General features: G+C 57.0%; 1 protein-coding gene and 1 pseudogene across 5 annotated transcripts in view; one reads left to right on the forward strand and one right to left on the reverse strand.

The window, feature by feature from the left end:
• The first annotated feature begins 9,104 nt into the window (after positions 1-9,104).
• SPTBN2 (spectrin beta, non-erythrocytic 2) overlaps positions 9,105-16,859 on the forward strand; it is a 36,614-nt gene continuing 28,859 nt past the window's right edge. The window contains exons 1-2 of one of the 5 annotated variants that reach the window (XM_051826461.3): positions 9,105-9,697; positions 15,947-16,124. In XM_051826461.3, coding sequence (XP_051682421.1) covers positions 9,617-9,697; positions 15,947-16,124 — 259 coding nt within the window. In that variant the 5' untranslated portion in view covers positions 9,105-9,616. Of the gene's footprint in view, positions 9,698-10,061; positions 10,217-10,404; positions 10,423-15,946; positions 16,125-16,859 lie in introns of those variants that run through there. The other 4 variants (XM_051826470.3, XM_089317533.1, XM_051826469.3 and 1 more) reach the window with 4 other exon arrangements.
• Positions 9,709-12,546, reverse strand: LOC149128251 (uncharacterized; annotated as a pseudogene).

Consider the following 16,859-nt stretch of genomic DNA (forward strand, 5'->3'; position numbering starts at 1 on the left):
GCACGCACTCATAGCATCGCTCGGCTCAGAACACATCCCTTAGGGCTCCCAGGTCTACACTGCACGTGGGAGCTCAAGGCAGGACGCGCTTCTGCCCTCCACGTCCCACCGCCACCCCCCCACCCCCACCCCGCAGAATGCCCTGCTTGACTTGCAGTCCCAGTATCCTGGCTCATCTGCAGACTTTCGCTTCCCAGCACAGGAGCAACTTTTGCTAATCACGTACTAAGCTGAAGTCCTGTCTACAGTCTTCACAGGAAATCGGACCCGTCCTCTTAAGACGCGGAGCTCTGCTCGCAAGCCCACCTTTCTGAGCTTGACCTGTGCGGCAGGCTTGTTTGTAACTTCAAGCCATGTGCAGTTTTCTTCATTTCTCATCTTGGTTTCTCAGCTTCCCCCTGCCTTAGCACGTCTGCCAATGGCAGAAGAATAAACTTCACCTGGGGCCGGTGCTGTGGCGCAGCAGGTTAAAGCCCTGGCCTGAAGTGCCGGTTCTAGTCCCGGCTGCTCCTCTTCCAATCCAGCTCTCTGCTGTGGCCTGGGAAAGCAGTAGAGGATGGCCCAAGTCCTTGGGTCCCTGCACCCACATGGGAGACCCAGAGGAAGCTCCTGGCTTCGGATCGGCGCAGCTCAGGCCATTGCGGCCATCTGAGGAGTGAACCAGCGGTGGAAGACCTCTCTCTCTGTCTCTACCTCTCTGTAACTCTGTCTTTCAAATACATAAAATAAATCTTTAAAAACAATAATCTTCACCAATTCAAAGATCATTCAGTTACTCTAATTTTCTATTTAAAAGATTTATTTATTTATATATGTGCATATGTATTTGAAAGGCAAGAGTGACAGAGGGGCAGGGGAGAGACAGAGGAGAGATCTTCCATCTGCTGGCTCACTCCCCAAACGCCTACTATAGCTGGATCTGGGCCAGGCCAAAGCCAGGAGCCAGGAGCCTGGAGCCTGAAACTCCATCCAGGTCTCCCATGCAATTGGCAGGAATTTGGGCCACCGTCCACTGCCTTCCCACAAGCATCAGCCGGAAGCCAGATGGAAGCTGATTGGCCAGGACTGGACTGGCACTGCAGTGTGGGATACAGGCCTCCTAAGGGGTGGCTTAACCCCCACAGCTGCAAGGCCTGGCCCTCACGGTAAGTCTGCAACTCAGTGCCTTGGGATTCTCCTCCCAGCCCACTTCTTGTGATGGTCTAGTCTGGGGGTTATGTATCATTCTGACATGAGGGGAGGGACGTCAAGGCCAAGTCTCGTCCTCTGTCTCCCTCGCCTGACAAAGTGTGATCCTGGCCCCTGGGCTCTGTGGCTGCTGCACCTGCTGCAGAGTTCCTGGGCAGGGGAAACCGCTGACCTTGGCATAGAGAAAGCTCAGGGATGGCGTGTGGGGCTCAGCGATCCGCACCTCCTCGCTTCCTGGTCCCGCTGGACCTTCGTGGGGTCCCGGGCCCGGGTTATCCACCCTCAGCCTCTACCGTGGGGTTCTCAGCCCCACGCCACAGCAGTCCCTGCAGGCACCCTGCCTTTCAGTCGTCAGCCTGCTCTCACACTCCTCCCAGGGGACAGGCACCTAGGAACTTTTCAGATTTCCTCCGACTGTCAAGGAGCCAGGGGGACTGGGGCCTGGGGGGTGAGAAGATCTGGGAGTGGGGCAGTAGCAGCGCCATGTCCACCTTGCGGCACGGGAGCTCGGCAAGGCTGAGCCCCAGGAATGAAGTGCAGCCTTGTCCGTCTGCTGTCGGTCAGCGGCAGGGACACCGAACAGACCCCCATGGTTGTTTCTCAACGCTCTTAGTCACCTTTCCCGATGCTTTGCAGTTCTGCTTCAAGCCCAAAACGGACTCCGTTTTCTGTATGTAGGGAAAACTCGCCTGCTCTTCCCCACTCGACAGATGACCGCATCAACTCTGAGCTTTAGGTTTACTGCTTCTGTCTTTTGAAAGAGGGCCTTCTGAAGCAAGGACAAAGCCCTCCCAAGCACGTGGCTCTTATAAAGCACTGGGACCCTCAAGAAACACAGCCGCTAACGTAGAGGGTTTAAAAAAAAAGATTTATTTATTGGTGCTGGCGCTGTGGCGTAGCAGGTAAAGCCGCCACCTGCGGGGCCAGCATCCCATATGGGCGCCATTTCGAGACCTGGCTGCTCCACTTCCAATCCAGGTCTCTGCTGTGGCCTGGGAAAGCAGTGGAAGATGGCCCACGTCGTTGGGCCCCTGCACCCATGTGGGAGACCCGGAGGAAGCTCCTGGCTCCTGGCTTCGGATTGGCGCAGCTCTGGCTGTTGGGGCCATCTGGGGAGTGAACCAGCAGATGGAAGACCTCTCTCTCTCTCTCTCTCTCTGTCTCTCTCTCTCTCGGCTTCTCCTTTCTCTGTGTAACTGTGACTTTCAAATAAAATAAATAAATCTTTAAAAAAAGGAAAAAGCCTCAAAATGTTACTTTTTAAAAAAATTTATTTATTTGAAAGTCAGAGTTACAGAGAGGCAGAGACAGAGATCCTCTATCTGCTGGTTCACTCCCCAAACAGCTTCAATAGCCAGACCTGGGCTGATCCAAAGCCAGGAGCTTCCTCCGGGTCTCCCACGTCGATAAAATGGTCCAAAGACTTGGGCCATCCTCCACGGCTTTTCCATAGTAGAGGACTGGATGGGAAGCTGAGCAGCTAAACTCAAACCAGCGCCCACATGGGATGCTGGCACTGCAGGTGGTGGCTTTACCCGCTGCGCCACAGTGCCGGCCTCCTCTACCATAGATGTTAAAAGGCCTACTTAGTTAGGAGTTCAAAAGCCAACTCTGATCTCTCTGTATTATCCCTAAGCAGAGGACATTGTAGCTACAAAGCACTTGGGGCTGCCTAAGTGGTGGGAGATAGGTTAGGAGTAAAAGGAGTGGGACTACCCCTTTCCTATGAAAGCACTTTGTTCCATCTGTTTACGATAGGGAGTCATTGTCTCTCCTGTGGGTTTTTTTCCCGTTATTCTTTAGTTTATTGCACAGGTATCTATGTGTCTGTTATGCTAAGGATTCAGCTATGAACTGAATGTGTTCTCTCTTCCCTCATGGGACTCAACGAGGGAACAGAGCTAGTGGGCAGTGACAGCCCAGTGTGGAGCGCTCAGAAGGCCCCTGTCCCAGATTCGGAGCCCCAGGGGAGGCTTTCCAGAGGGAGTGATATCTACACTGAGACCGAAGGGTAAACATTGGGTGAACAGAAGAGAAAGCGTGAGTCCAGCCAGAAAGAATAGCATGTCGAAAATCCTACGAATTTGAGGTGGGCATTTTAGCCTATGGTTCAGACACCTGCATGCCGAATCAGAGTAACTTGGTTTTTTTTTTTTTTTTTTTTAAGATTTATTTACTTATGTGAAAGTCAGAGTTACACAGAGAGAGGAGAGGGAGACAGAGAGAGAGAGAGGTCTTCCATCTGCTGGTTCACTCCCCAGATGGCCCCAACAGCCAGAGCTGCGCCAATCCGAAGCCAGGAGCCACGAGCTTCCTCCAGGTCTCCCATGCGGGTGCAGGGGCCCGAGGACTTGGGCCTTCCTCCACTGCTTCCCCAGGCCACAGCAGAGAGCTGCATCGGAAGTGGAGCAGCCGGGCCTTGAACCAGCGCCCATATGGGATGCTGGCGCTTCAAGCCAGGGCTTTAACCCGCTGCACCACAGTGCCGGCCCCTAGTCACTTGGGTTTGAGTCCCAGCTGTGGATCCTGCTAATGGTGACCCTGGGAGGCAGCAGTGATGGCTCTCAAGTGACTGGGTTTCCATGTGGGAGACCTGGATTGAGATCCTAGATTGTGGCTTCAGCCTTGCCCAGCCCAGTTCTGACCATTGTGGGCATCTGAAGAATAAACCAGTGAATGAGGATGCTTTTCTCTTCCCTACACCTGTCTCTCTGCCTCTCAAAAAAAAAGTTTCACAAACACCAAGAGAATTCTATGTGGTTCCTCATGCGTAGAGGGCCGAGTGCCAAGTGGACAGTGCTAAGCCAGGAGAAGCAGACTTCACTTGGTCAAACATTTTGGACTTTATCCCAAGAGAAGGGGAAGCGGCCGAAGGGTTTTCAGCAGAGGAATGATCTGTCAGATCAGTGAATTTTTTATTTTATTTTATTTTTTTGACAGGCAGAGTGGACAGTGAGAGAGAGAGAGACAGAGAGAAAGGTCTTCCTTTGCCATTGGTTCACCCTCCAATGGCTGCCGCGGCCGGTGCGCTGCGGCCGGCGCACCGTGCTGATCCGATGGCAGGAACCAGGTGCTTCTCCTGATCTCCCATGGGGTGCAGGGCCCAAGCACTTGGGCCATCCTCCACTGCACTCCCGGGCCACAGCAGAGAGCTGGCCTGGAAGAGGGGCAACCGGGACAGAATCCGGCGCCCGGACCGGGACTAGAACCCGGTGTGGCGGCGCTGCAAGGCGGAGGATTAGTCTAGTGAGCCGCGGCGCCGGCCCAGATCAGTGAATTAAAGAGGCCACCTGAGCTGCAGAGCAAGAAGGCCCAGGAAGCGTACACAGAAATGGCCTGGACACGTAGCCGGTAAAGCCACTGCCTGCAGTGTCCGCATCCCATGTGGCTGCCGGTTCGAGTCCTGGCTATTCCACTTCCAATCCATCTCTCTGCTGTGGCCTGGGAAAGCAGTAGAAGATGGCCCAAGTGCTTGGGCCCTTGCACCCACATAGAAAACCAGGAAGAAGCTCCTGGCTTCAGATCGGCGCAGCTCAGCCGTTGCAGCCACTGGGGAGTGAACCAGTGGACAGAGGATCTTTCTCTCTCTCTCTCTCTCTCTCTCTTTGCAACTCTGACTTTCAAATAAATAAATAAATAAACCTTTAAAAAAAAAGAAACAGCCTAGACAAAATGCCACCACCAACAACAATAACAACATTAAATGACAAGAAGAAAAGGAACCCACAAGAGAAACAGAGAAGGAGGGACCAGAGGGGTTGAGGAAAGCCGAGAAAGCGAGGCCCGTGGAAACCAAAAGCAGAAAATCTCAAGAAGCAGGACACGGCGGCCAAGCGCAGTGAGGTGGCGGTTAGCAATCACCACTGGACTTAGCAGCAGCGTTATTGACAACCTCGCACAAAGCAACCTGTGTTGGATCAAATCAAGGGCATCGATACTCATCTATCCCTTCCAGTTACCGTCTCTATATAACGACATCTTCCAAGGGCTGTCGTAAGCCCAGAGCTCCCCTTTGAACTCCACGACCACGTCTAATTGACTACTCAGTGGTTCCACGTGGTTGATAAGGTGTCTCCAACCCTGGCTCCAAAGCCAGCAATCCCCCCATCTAAACTCGGTCTTCCCACAGCGTTCCACATCTCAGCAAATGGTCCTCTATTCTTCCAGTTGCACAGTCCATCGCTGACAAATCCTTTCTCCTCCCCTGTGTCTAACCCCTAACCCCAGCTTGTCAATCCTCTCTGCCAATGTACTTCAGCTCCACTGCTAACATCCTGGCTCAAGCTGCCATCTTTTCTCTCTCCCGAGCCACGGTGGTAGTCTAACTGGTTTCTCATGGCAACCTGTGCACCCTGACAACCCGTTCCCCGCACAGCAGCCAGAGTGGTCCTTATAAAATACAAAGCTGATCACTTCACTTTCTGGCTTCGACCCTTCAATAGCTTTCCCAGGGCTCTGAAAATGAAGATAAAAAGGTAATTGAGGTAGGAAACTCTGAGGCCATGCCTACCTTCCAGCTGTAATTCCCAGTGTGTTCCCTCTTGCCTTCTGAGTTCTCTCATTTCTAACCTGCGTCGGGCATCCCATAACAGCAGGCCTGGTGTCCGTACACTCTGTCCCTTGGCTAAGAACCTGGGCTCATGTTCCTGGACTCTGTTCTTGCCTACTTTGATGATCTCGGGTAAGGTACTTAATTTCTCAATGTCTCCATTTCCTCATCTGTGAAATGGGCTTAGCTCTTTTAAGTTGTCATAAGAATTAAATTATATGTATAAAATGCTAGAAATCTAGATCCCAATAAATTTTATTTCATTTTATTAATCTTTTAAAAGACTTATTTTTTTGAAAGGCAGTTACAGAGAGGGAGAGAGGGACAGGGGGGAAAGAGAGTTCTTCTTCCATCTGCTGGTTCATTCCCCAAATGGCCATAATGGTCAGGGCTGGGCCAGGTCAAAGCCAGGAGTCCAGAACTCTGTCTGGGTCTCCTCTGTGGGTATCAGGGATCCAAGCCTTTGGGCCATCTTCCACTGCCTTCCTAGGGGCATTAGCAGGGAGCCGGACTGGAAGTGGAGCAGCCAGGACTTGAATCAGTGCCCTCATGGGACGCTGGTGCTGCAAACAGTGGCCCAACCCAATGAGCCACAATGCTGTCCCCCTCCAATAAACTTCAGTAACAGGTGTTATTACTCCCCTCCCCATGCAGATCTCAGATGATTTGAGGAAGTTCCTCCTCTATCCCCTCCCTAACCAAGTTACAACTCTGTCCAACTGTCTCATGGAGAGGATGTATATAATTCATTCATATTACCTATCATATTCATTCATTATCCTTATTATCTTTTTAAATTTTTATTTATGTAATTTATGTAGAAGGGACGGGGGAGAGAGAGAGAGAGAGAGCTCTCATCCACTGGTTCATTCCCCCAAATTATGCCTGTAGCAACCAGGGCTGGGCAAGGCCAAAGCCAGGAGCCAGGAACTCAATCAGCGTCTCCCAGATGGGCAGCAGGGGCTCAACTGCTGGAGCCGTCGCCTGCTGCCTGCCACCAAGGGTGCACCCCAGCAGGAAGCTGAAGTTTGAGGGAGTCAGGACTTGAACCCAGACACTATACATGACATGCGGGTGGCTCAAGTGGCATACTAGACACTACACCAAGTGCCCACCCTGTGACTGTGCATCTTAGGGCTTATTTTATTAATGTGTGCTATCGCCACCAGAGGGTCCTCTACGAGGACAGAGAACATGTCCACTCCACTCACAATTCTGTCCCCAGGTCCCCAGCGTGTAATAAGCCAGATCGTTTTTGAAAGAATGTTTGAAGAGAGGTGAGGAAGTGGGAGCCAAGACAGGTGAGTTGAGAAGACTACAGGTTGGCCGGCACCGCGGCTCACTTGGCTAATCCTCCGCCTGTGGCGCCGGCACCCCAGGTTCTAGTCCTGGTTGGGGCGCTGGATTCTGTCCCGGTTGCTCCTCTTCCAGGCCAGCTCTCTGCTGTGGCCTGGGAAGGCAGTGGAGGATGGCCCAGGTGCTTGGGCCCTGTACCCCATGGGAGACCAGGAGGAAGCTCCTGGCTCCTGGCTTCGGTTCAGCCTAGCTGTGGCTGTTGCGGCCACCTGAGGAGTGAACCAGCAGATGGAAGAACTCTCTCTTTGCCTTGGCGTCTCTCTGTAATTCTGTCTTTCAAACATATAAATCTTAAAAGAAGAAGAAGGAGGGGGAGGAGGAGGAGGAGACTGTAAACATAAAGACTGAGGGTCCCGTGGAAGGGGTCAGGCGTCTCCTGTGGCAGACACTTGAGCATGTTTAAATGCTGCTGGAAGGCGCCGGTTGAGAGAGAGCGCCCCAGCAGGTGTGAGGCCCTGAGGCTGTGCCAAGGGATGAGCCCTAGGGAGGAAGCCATAAGGACCCATTTCAGATGGGAGGAGGGACGCCCTTCCACTCAGCTTCATCTCTGGGTTCGGTGGCAGGAGTCAAGCCCTCGGCGTGCATCTGGGTTACATAAGCAGCAAATCTGGATTCTCGGAGAAGCTCAGCATCGTGGTGGACATCCTCCCATTCACTTTTGACTGTACTGATTCACTACTGAGCCAAATAGCAAGTTTCCAAAGCAACCCAGTTCCAGAGCTGAGACAGGCGATCTCCGCGTTCTGGGAAGCAAGCTTCCTTTCCAAATTAGGAAACAGGATGGTGAAACAGTAACACGGCAAAGGAAAAATGGCTGAAATGGATGCGCGCTCACCAGGGGCCAGGCAATGTTCTGGTCCTCACCCACTGGTAACTCAGGTGACCCCGCATGACGGTGGCATTTACAGGGAAGGAAGTGGAGCCCCAGGCAGGTTCGGTAGGTGCCCAAGGTCACCCAGCTGGTAGGTAGCGGCGCTAGGTCTGCCCATGCTGCTGTACCCGGTCTGTAGCAGAGGCTAAAGAACATTAGGAAGCAGCAGACTGGCAGTCCCTACCGCGGACCAGTTCTGAGTTTCTGGACGTCGGTTCGCTCATCAATAAAACGTAAATGAAAATGTGTCCAGGGCTTTTTGGAAGGATTATGGAATACCTAAATTGGGAAATGACTCCACAAAAGGCATTATTATGCTAATCATTAAGACCAAGTCTCCTAATTGGGTCATAACCTAACAGGCTGTCGCTGAGACCCCGGGTTTCCTGGAACAGTCCAGCGGCAGTTTTAACGGCCCTGACCAAGCCTCCTTGATGGCCATCACGTGCACCTTGGTACTTCCTGCCCCCTGAACCAGCCCACGCTCACAGCAACTACCGGAAGCAGGCACAGACTATGCCTTCAGGCTGCTTGCTTTGATGCTGTTCGCCTTTAAGAAGTGATCGTTAAAAATAAATCAATAATCGCCTGAATTACAGCTACGGGTGGGGTGCACCCCAGAGGGCTGAGCTCCAGGTTAGCGATGAGATCACAGGGATTCGAGCCAGAGGAGGACGTCAAGGTAGCCTTTGAGTGCAACCTCCCAGCCCATTTTGTAGAGTAGGCAAACCGAGGCCAGGTACATGACGCAAGATCTTTCCTTTTGCCTTGACAACGTTTTCAAGTGCATTTAAAACAGGTGATTTCTCTCACTTTGCCGAAACCGTACCTGGAAAGTATTTCTATTTCATATATTTCTGTATATTTCATATATTTCTATTTTCATATTTCTATTTCATACACTGATTTTTTGTATGTGTACCTTTCCATAATCCAAAAATGCAGGGGCACATAAAGCTACTAAAAACCTTAACCGCTCCCCCCCCCCCCCCCGCCCGCCCCGAATTCACCAAAAGCCCATTCTTCCGGTCGCCCTCACTTGGCAGCTTCAGACACTCCCGGCTGGAAGCCCACCCGGCTGGAAATCGCTCAGCTCTGAGCTTAGTGGAAGAGCCGCGCCTGCCTCTCCGAGCTGGCGTGGGGGGGGGGGGGAGTCACATGGGAGAAGGCATTTTTAGCACCCACCTGGCATTCTGTGCGTTTGCTGTGATCTGGGCATCATTCCGCCTTCTCCTAAGCAGAGAGCATTCACCTTGGTTAATGACCTCGGACCTTAAGACCACTGAGGAGAAAGCCAGCCGTGCCAGGCCCAGAAATGTCCACCCCCACCCCCACCCCCCTTAAGGCAGTGACTAGGCCAGAATCCTCCGGGCTGATAAATGAGGGGCGCTGAGGAGCGCTGTGATGACTGACTGCTCCCAGACCTGATTTGTGTGTGAGGCGGCCGATCTCCACATGTACCATGGAGATGCTTGTGGAAGGAGAGCCGGCCCACCTGCCCGAAGGCGGACGCGAGAGAGAGCGGATGGAGGAGAGGCGCGCGTGAAGGGGATGGCCCGGAGGTGGCCAAAGAGGAAAATCTGAAAAGGGACAGCGAGGCCGAACCTCAGGAAATCCATCTCGGCGGTGAGTGACAATCAGGGAAGTATGGCATGCCGCGGGGACACTGGCTGTGGAGGAACCACGGAATAGGGACAAAGGTGCGGGTGTCCACACCGCGGAGAGCCAGCCCGGTAAGCCGTGGGGCCGGGCGGGGGCGGGGGGAGGTCCCGGCGGCCGAAGAGGGGGACCCGGTCTGCGATGACCGGAAGAGGGGTGCCGGGGGCGCCTCCGGGAAGGTCAACGACCCGGGCCGGGGAGCCGCGGGCAGAGCCGAGGGGGCCGCGGTTGCCATGGCGCCGGGCGGGGAGGGGGCGCCTCGGGCCCCGCCCCGAGCCCCGCGGGGCCGCAGGGTCCAGATGGTCCCGGGCCTCCCGCGGGAGCCGGCGGCCTGCGGCAGGGGGAGGCTATTGTCCTCCTTCGCGGCGCCGCAGTCCCGCCGCTCGCGCCCGCGCGCCGCCGCCACGCGCCCCGCCGCCGCCGGCCCGCGCGCCCCCCGCGCCGCTCACGCCCCGTGACAGAGCCCGCCCGCCACCGCCGCCGCCGCCGCCGGGCGCCCGCAACCGCCCCTCGCGGCCGGACTGCGGGCGCGGCGACGACCGGTGCGCCCCGGCCCCGCGCCCCCCGCCGCCCGCCCGGCGCTCCGCACCGAGGTAGGTGCCGGCGCCCCCGCCCGCTTTGTCCGGGCCGGCGGGGCGGCGCGCTTTGTGCAGCCGCGTGCGGGCGGCAGGGTCGGGTCGGGGTCCCGGTCGGCCGGGGGCGGGGAGGGGGGCAGCCGAGAGGGAGGACGCGACCCCCGGCCCTGGCTCCCGCCGGGTCCCGGCGACCGAATGGGCAGCGTCGTGTGCCAGCCGCCCAGGTACCGGCGTGAGCGCGGGCAGGGGGGTCGAGGCGTGGGAGACGCGAACCCCGCTGGAGCCGAGAGAAGAGTCTGGAAGAGTTGGGGCTGACGGACGCGCTAACGAGTTGGGGTCGGCTGGGCACAGTGCGTGCGCCAGCGTCGCCGAGGCTGCGCGGGCGGACGGACGGGACCGGCCGCGGGGTCCGGCGCTGGGGACGCAGCCGGCCGCCTCTGCCGGCGTCTGCGAGCGCCCGGCTGCCCGCTCCGGGCTGCCTGCCGGGGGCTCCCTCCGGGGTGGGCGGCTTCTCCTCGCCTCTTTTCGGGGGCTCGCTCCACGCTCTCCTTTATGCTCGCTGGCGGTGTGTGGGAGTCGGGGACACGGTTGGCTGTGGTGACAGGAGCGCTGGCAGAGGGAGAGGAAGACCCCGCAGGTGGTGGGGAGGCGGGCCTGTGAGGCGTTCGCGCGGCCGGGACGGCTGCCAGGCTGTGGGGTCCGCCCCCACAGGACCACCCGGCGGCGCCTCCGGGCCGGGGCGGGCCGAGCCCGGCACCGCGGGGCTGTTCGCCATCCCCTCCGGCTTCACCCCGCGAACCCCGGGCACGGCGCGCTGGTCTGAGATGCAGGCTCGCCCCTGCCCTCGCCCTCCGCACGCTGTCGCCCACCCTCTCCCGAGTGTCAGGCGTGGGCAGGGGAGCCACAGACCGCTTTTCCTTGGAGGTGAAGAGGGCAGCCAGAGTTCCAAGCATGTGTGTCGGCTTGAGGTGCGTGCCAGTCTCTCCTGGCGTGCTCAGAGGAGCAAAGGATTAGCCGAGGGAGAGCTAAGATGGAGCTCAGATTTGTCCCTTGGAGAAGCCGATGTGAGCCCCCGCCCGCTTCCCGAAGGAGGGGGTGCGAGGGCGTGAAAATGGGGCTGAATAATTCTGCCCTAAGTGCAAGATGCTCAGGGAGAGAATTAAAAAAAAAAAAAAACAGTCCCCCTCTTCAGCCCAGTCCTAACGTCCTTGGAAGGGGTCCCAGAGCTTCGGGGCGAGCAAGCCTGGGGCGGGTGGGGCTGTGGTTCGGCCATCCTCCTCCGGTCCTCTGCCCTGGCTGCCTTTCTCTTCCCAGAGGCCCCGGGCTTGTCTGTGTTTCCTTTTTTCTTTTCTCTCTGCCAATGCACGCATTTATTCTTTGAGTCACATAAGGTTTGTACTTTGCCAGAGTCCCCGTTTCTTCTCATCTGTTATTCACTCTGCCTTCCCACAGCTGCTCTGGGCCGGTCCTCCTGCTGCTGCTCACCCCTGATTCTCTGTAGCAGGGCGCCCGCTCTGGGTCGTTAGCGCTGGAGACCGCTCCGTCCTCGTCTTCCTCTCTCATCCCTTGAGGGGAAGCTTCGTCCGCCCGCCGCCGGACTTTAGCACAGCATGGGGCCTGGGCGGACGGGACGCGGACCATGGGTCGGTCACATTCGCACCTGCCATGTTGTCGGTTCAGTCCTCGTGGCTCCCCCAGCCCACGCCACCTGCTCCCTTCTCTGGATAACAGCGGCCCCTCAAAGTGTGGTCCCCAGAACGGCAGCTTGAGTTTCACCTGGGATGGATGGAGATGTGGAGAGCAGAGTGGGCGGTTAGCTTAGCGGCTAGGATGCCAGCATCCCACATGACAGTGCGGGGTTCTATTCCTGGCTGAGGCTCTGACTCCAGCTCCCTGGCAGTGCAGGCCCTGGCAGGCAGCCGTGCTGGGTCAGGTAATGGGTTCCTGCCATTCGCATAGATTTCATTCCAGCTCCCGGTTCCAGCCCTGGCCTTCGGAGGCATTTAGGGGAGGGAACAGTGAATGAGAGCTCCATTTCTTTCAACAAATTCAAAAAAAAAAATATTTTAAAGAAATACAGATTCCCAGATCTGCCGTATTAAGAATCCCTGGATGCGGGGCCCAGGGATCTCGGTTTCGACAGCCTGCACTCCAGGTAACTGTGATTTGCACAAGTTAGGGGATCCCTGGCCTGCACACAGAGCTTGACCCCGAGTCCGACAGGTGTGCCGCAGAAGGCATTTCCCAGGCTCCTCTGCTTTCTTTCTTTTAAGCTTTCCTCCAGCCCTAGGAGCGAGAGTAATCCGATGGTCAGCTCATTTGCTGTCTCATTACCGAATACCCGGCATATTGGGTGCAGAAAATGCGAAAAAGAGTGAGACACAGCCCTTGCCCTCCGAGTTAACCACGGAGCGAGCAGAGGGACGCCTAAACTGAGTGGATTATAGGGGGCTAAGCGCGGGAATAGCACGCTGAGGGCTGTGGGAGCGCGCAGGAATGGTCAGCTCTCTCCGAGGGAAAACGAGGAATTAGGAGCAGGATGTGGTGAGAGGAGGAATCGGGGAACAAGAGCCTGCAGCCCGGGGGTAGGCTTTCCAGCTCTACACACCAGCTAACACGGAGGAGGAACGGGAATGAGGAAGGGAGCACCCGGCACGTGGCTGCGCGGGTGTGGATCCCAGCAGGTCCCCGAGCCCGTGGCTGGCGGGGGTTGGCATTATTCTGGCTCTAATGATGTCAGCTACTCGGCCCCGGCCCCGAGGTCAGTGGCTAAGAATAAGGTCCTGGGGAAACTAATCTGGATTAGCTGCTGCGCAGCCCTGGGGCCAGAGTTCAGGAAACCTTCGGAGGAGAAGCGGGCTGGGGGATTCTCCAACACAGGGTCACGAGGGTGGGAGGACAGCGGCAGAGCCAGGAAGGAGGAGCCTGGAGACCCAGGTCACGGCAAGGAAGGGTCTGCTCTGGTGGAAAGAACCCCGGGCAGCATCTGTGTAGGGGAAACTCCCGGTAGAAGACCGTGAGAATCTGGAGGTGGCAGCGGGCATATGGTTCAAAAGGCCGGGGGACTGGAGCCAGAATGTTCGGAAATCAGAGCCCAGGGATGCAGAGATAGGGCCCTGGAGCCACGCGCTGTGCCGTGCCAGCCAGAGCCCTTCATACAGGGGCCTAGGTAATAACCTCCTTCCCACCCTCCCAAGTAGCGACCTGGTGACCCCCGGGGCTCGGTGAGCTAAGGCTGCTTGGCTCATGTCTATGTCACGGCACCCCTGGAAACAGAAGGCAAAGCATGAATGTCTCAAACATGATTTGACAGGAGTGGCTGAATTTTTATTTGGGGAGGAAGGAAGTTCCAGCTCCATACTTCCTCCCCAGAATCCTAGGACTCCATGGAGAGGCTCTCACAGCCGGATCTCCCTGGGGGGGTCTGCATCCCATGCCTGGCCCCCCGTGGGGTCCCTTGGAGGACTGTAAAGAAGCCACAGCAGTACATGTCTGGGTTCTGGGCAGCCTACAGGGGTCTCAGGGACAGTTTGGAGATAACATCAGATACTCGGCCTCCTTAAGCTTTTGTCCTTTGTAGAGTATGAAGCTATGAGGCAGAGGTTTTTAGGGGCCAGGCAGGTAACTTAGATAGGTGAAATTCATTTGGGTAGGAGGTGAAAGGGGATGGTGAGGCCTGTAGCAAAATGGGAAGCATGGGCCCACCAATAGAATCCCAGATTAATTATTATTTATTTTTATTTTTTTTGCCAGGCAGAGTTAAACAGTAAGAGAGACAGAGAGTTATAGATAGTGAGAGATAGAGAGAAAGGTCTTCCTTCCGTTGGTTCACCCCCCAAATGGCTGTTACAGCCAGCTTGCTGTGCTGATCCGAAGCCAGGAGCCAGGTGCTTCCTCCTGGTCTCCCATGGGGTGCAGGGCCCAAGCACTTGGGCCATCCTCCACTGTCCTCCCGGGCCACAGCAGAGAGCTGACCTGGAAGAGGAGCAACCGGGACAGAATCCTGCGCCCCGACCAGGACTAGAACCCGGGGTGCCGGCACCGCGGGCAGAGGATTAGCCTAGTGAGCCATGGCGCTGGCCCCAGATTAATTATTTTTAAGCAGCTCATTAGGCAAAGAGATACTCCTGTGGGGGGGCATGACCCCTGGGGAGATGGAAGGTGGTGGTGGTGGTGGGAGGTGGGAGTGTTTAGGTGTTGGAATTGTCCATCCAGAGCTGAGCGTGAGCCCGGATGCCAGCTGGGAAGCCCTAAGCTGATGGCCAAGATCACTGGACTTGGAATGGGTGCTGAGGTGTGGACTCCGTCCCTGTCCAGCACTTGAGAGGACAGGTGACCCCAGTTCAGGTCATGCCCTGCCCACAGCACTCTTTGTTCAGGGCGATTCAACTCTGCCCTAGAATTTATTTTCATGTAAATATTTACAGAACAAACCCAGGGACTCTGTTGGAGGAAAGATGGATTTTGAGTGAGAAGGGAATGGGAGGCCTAGTGGAAGCCCAGCTCCCTTCCCTGCTACAGGGAGTGAAAGCCCACATCTAGGACCTCTGACCTTGGCCTTCTGCCACCCAGGGAAATGCTCCCGCGCATCTTCTCTCCGGGAGAAAGGGGAGGGGTGGACAACCCTGCCCTTCCAGCGGGTCAGGTTCAGCTTCATGGAACCAGTTAATGACAGAAGCCAAGTTCTGCCTTTGGGCGCCCATGGAACGCGCCTCCCTCCCCTCCCAGTTCTCACCACCCGTCCCTTCCTCCCCAGATCGCATGAGAGATCTCAGCCCGGGAAGCGGTATGTGGGAGTTGAGCGCTTCTAGAAAAGTAAGGGATATGCATGTGGAATCGGGCGTTCTGTTAAAGTTATAGACGCTGCCTTGCAGTGTCTTGAGCGGTTGCTGCATTACGCGGCGGCGGGGGGAAGATCCCCGGCTGCTAACCTGGAACTCATTTTTTGGTTGTGAGAGCAGAGCATGTTTGCGTAAGTTAGACTCATAAATGGTGCTGGCAGGCAAACGGGGTCAGAACTGCCCCGACCCGGGCCCTAGGAGGGAGTGGCAGGTGCCGTTCCCTCCCGGGGAGCACTGAAGGGCTCCAGGAAGGTCAAGAACATACAAATGTGATGAAGACCCTGCCCCGTGACTCAGCTGCTGACCCCGTGACCTAACTTGTGGGCTGCCACTTCCTCTTCTGACCACAGTGGGCCTGCCCTGGCCCCACAGAGGGGTGCGACGGGGTGATGCGTGTACATAGCGCAGCTGACACTGATCCAGCGCTTGCTAACCTGCTCCGGAGCAGAGGGGACAGAGGGGACCGAGCTGTGCCGTGGCCTCCTTGGACCACGCTTGCCGGACAGCATAGATTTGCCCCAGCGCAGGAACAGGATCTGGACCTCGGGGGGGGGGGGGAGGGGGCGGGGCTCAGAGCACCTCGGGTTTGTACTCATTACTGCCCAAGGGGCCCCGCGGCTGCTGCCCGCATTGCATGGAAGCCATTGCCACTGTCAGCCACCAGCCCTGTCCTGTCCCTCCTGGCCCGAGGCCCCCGGAGCCCTTGCTGTTCACCGCGGTTGCCCTCATGCATGTCTGTTGTATCCCTGTCCCCAGGCTTTCCCACTGGGGGCTGATCTCAACGGCCAAACAAGCAGGACGTCTGGCCTCGAGGCGAGCGGGGCAGACCCAGGCAGGAGGGTAGGACACGGTGAGCGGAAGGCTCGGTGGCTCCGAGGTGCCCCTCACCAGCCACGTCCTCTTGCAGGATCAGGAAGCCGTCCCCACCATGAGCAGCACTCTGTCGCCCACAGACTTCGACAGCTTGGAGATCCAGGGCCAGTACAGTGACATCAACAACCGCTGGGACCTGCCCGACACCGACTGGGACAATGACAGCAGCTCCGCCCGCCTCTTTGAGAGGTCTCGGATTAAGGCGCTGGCAGGTGAGGTCATGAGAGGGTCGGTGAGGAGGTGAGGACCCAGGAGAGCCAGAGCACCCCACCAAGGCCCTGGTCCCCCCAGATCCAGGCTCATGAGTGCACTGGATGTCCTCCAGCTTCCTGGAGAAGCCAGCCCTGCTGGCCCACAGCGTCCCCTGCCTGTCCCAGGCCCCTGGGTCATTTCCCTCCATCCCTATGCACTTTTACTCTTGCTGTCACTTCTGTCCCCACCCTCCCCTCCCAGTTGTGTCTTCCTTCATCCCCACACCTGTCCTCCCGCCCAGCCTCCCCAACCTGTTCCTTCCACCTGCCGCCTGTTACTCCCATTATTTCACAGACCTATTCCCTGAAGCAGGTTCTCTCTGCCCGCCACCGCCGCTTTCCACAGCCAACCAGGCTCGCTCTGGGCTGGCCTGCCTCGGCCCCTACCCTGCCTTGCCCTGCCCCGCCCTCCCCTCGGGCCAGGGCTCTCCCCTTCTGGCTGCTCTGGGCACAAACAAACCCGTCCAGCGGGCTTCCTTTCGATGGGGGGGGGGTTGTCTTGGCAACAAGAGTGTGGCTGCCACCTGACACCACCGGCTGTCGTGGGGCTGAGTCACCCACACACCCGAAGGCCACCCACCCTGTCTGGCTTCTCTTCTCCATCCCTTCCTCATCCTCCTCACTGCCACTGACCCTCCTGCCGCCCAGCCACTCCCACCTGCGAGGTGGTGCTGCGGACTGGGGGGGAGGAAGAGG

The sequence above is a fragment of the Oryctolagus cuniculus genome, chromosome 1 (genome assembly GCF_051225735.1).
Source record: "Oryctolagus cuniculus isolate XC-2025 breed Fujian yellow rabbit chromosome 1, ASM5122573v1, whole genome shotgun sequence".
NCBI lineage: Eukaryota > Metazoa > Chordata > Mammalia > Lagomorpha > Leporidae > Oryctolagus > Oryctolagus cuniculus.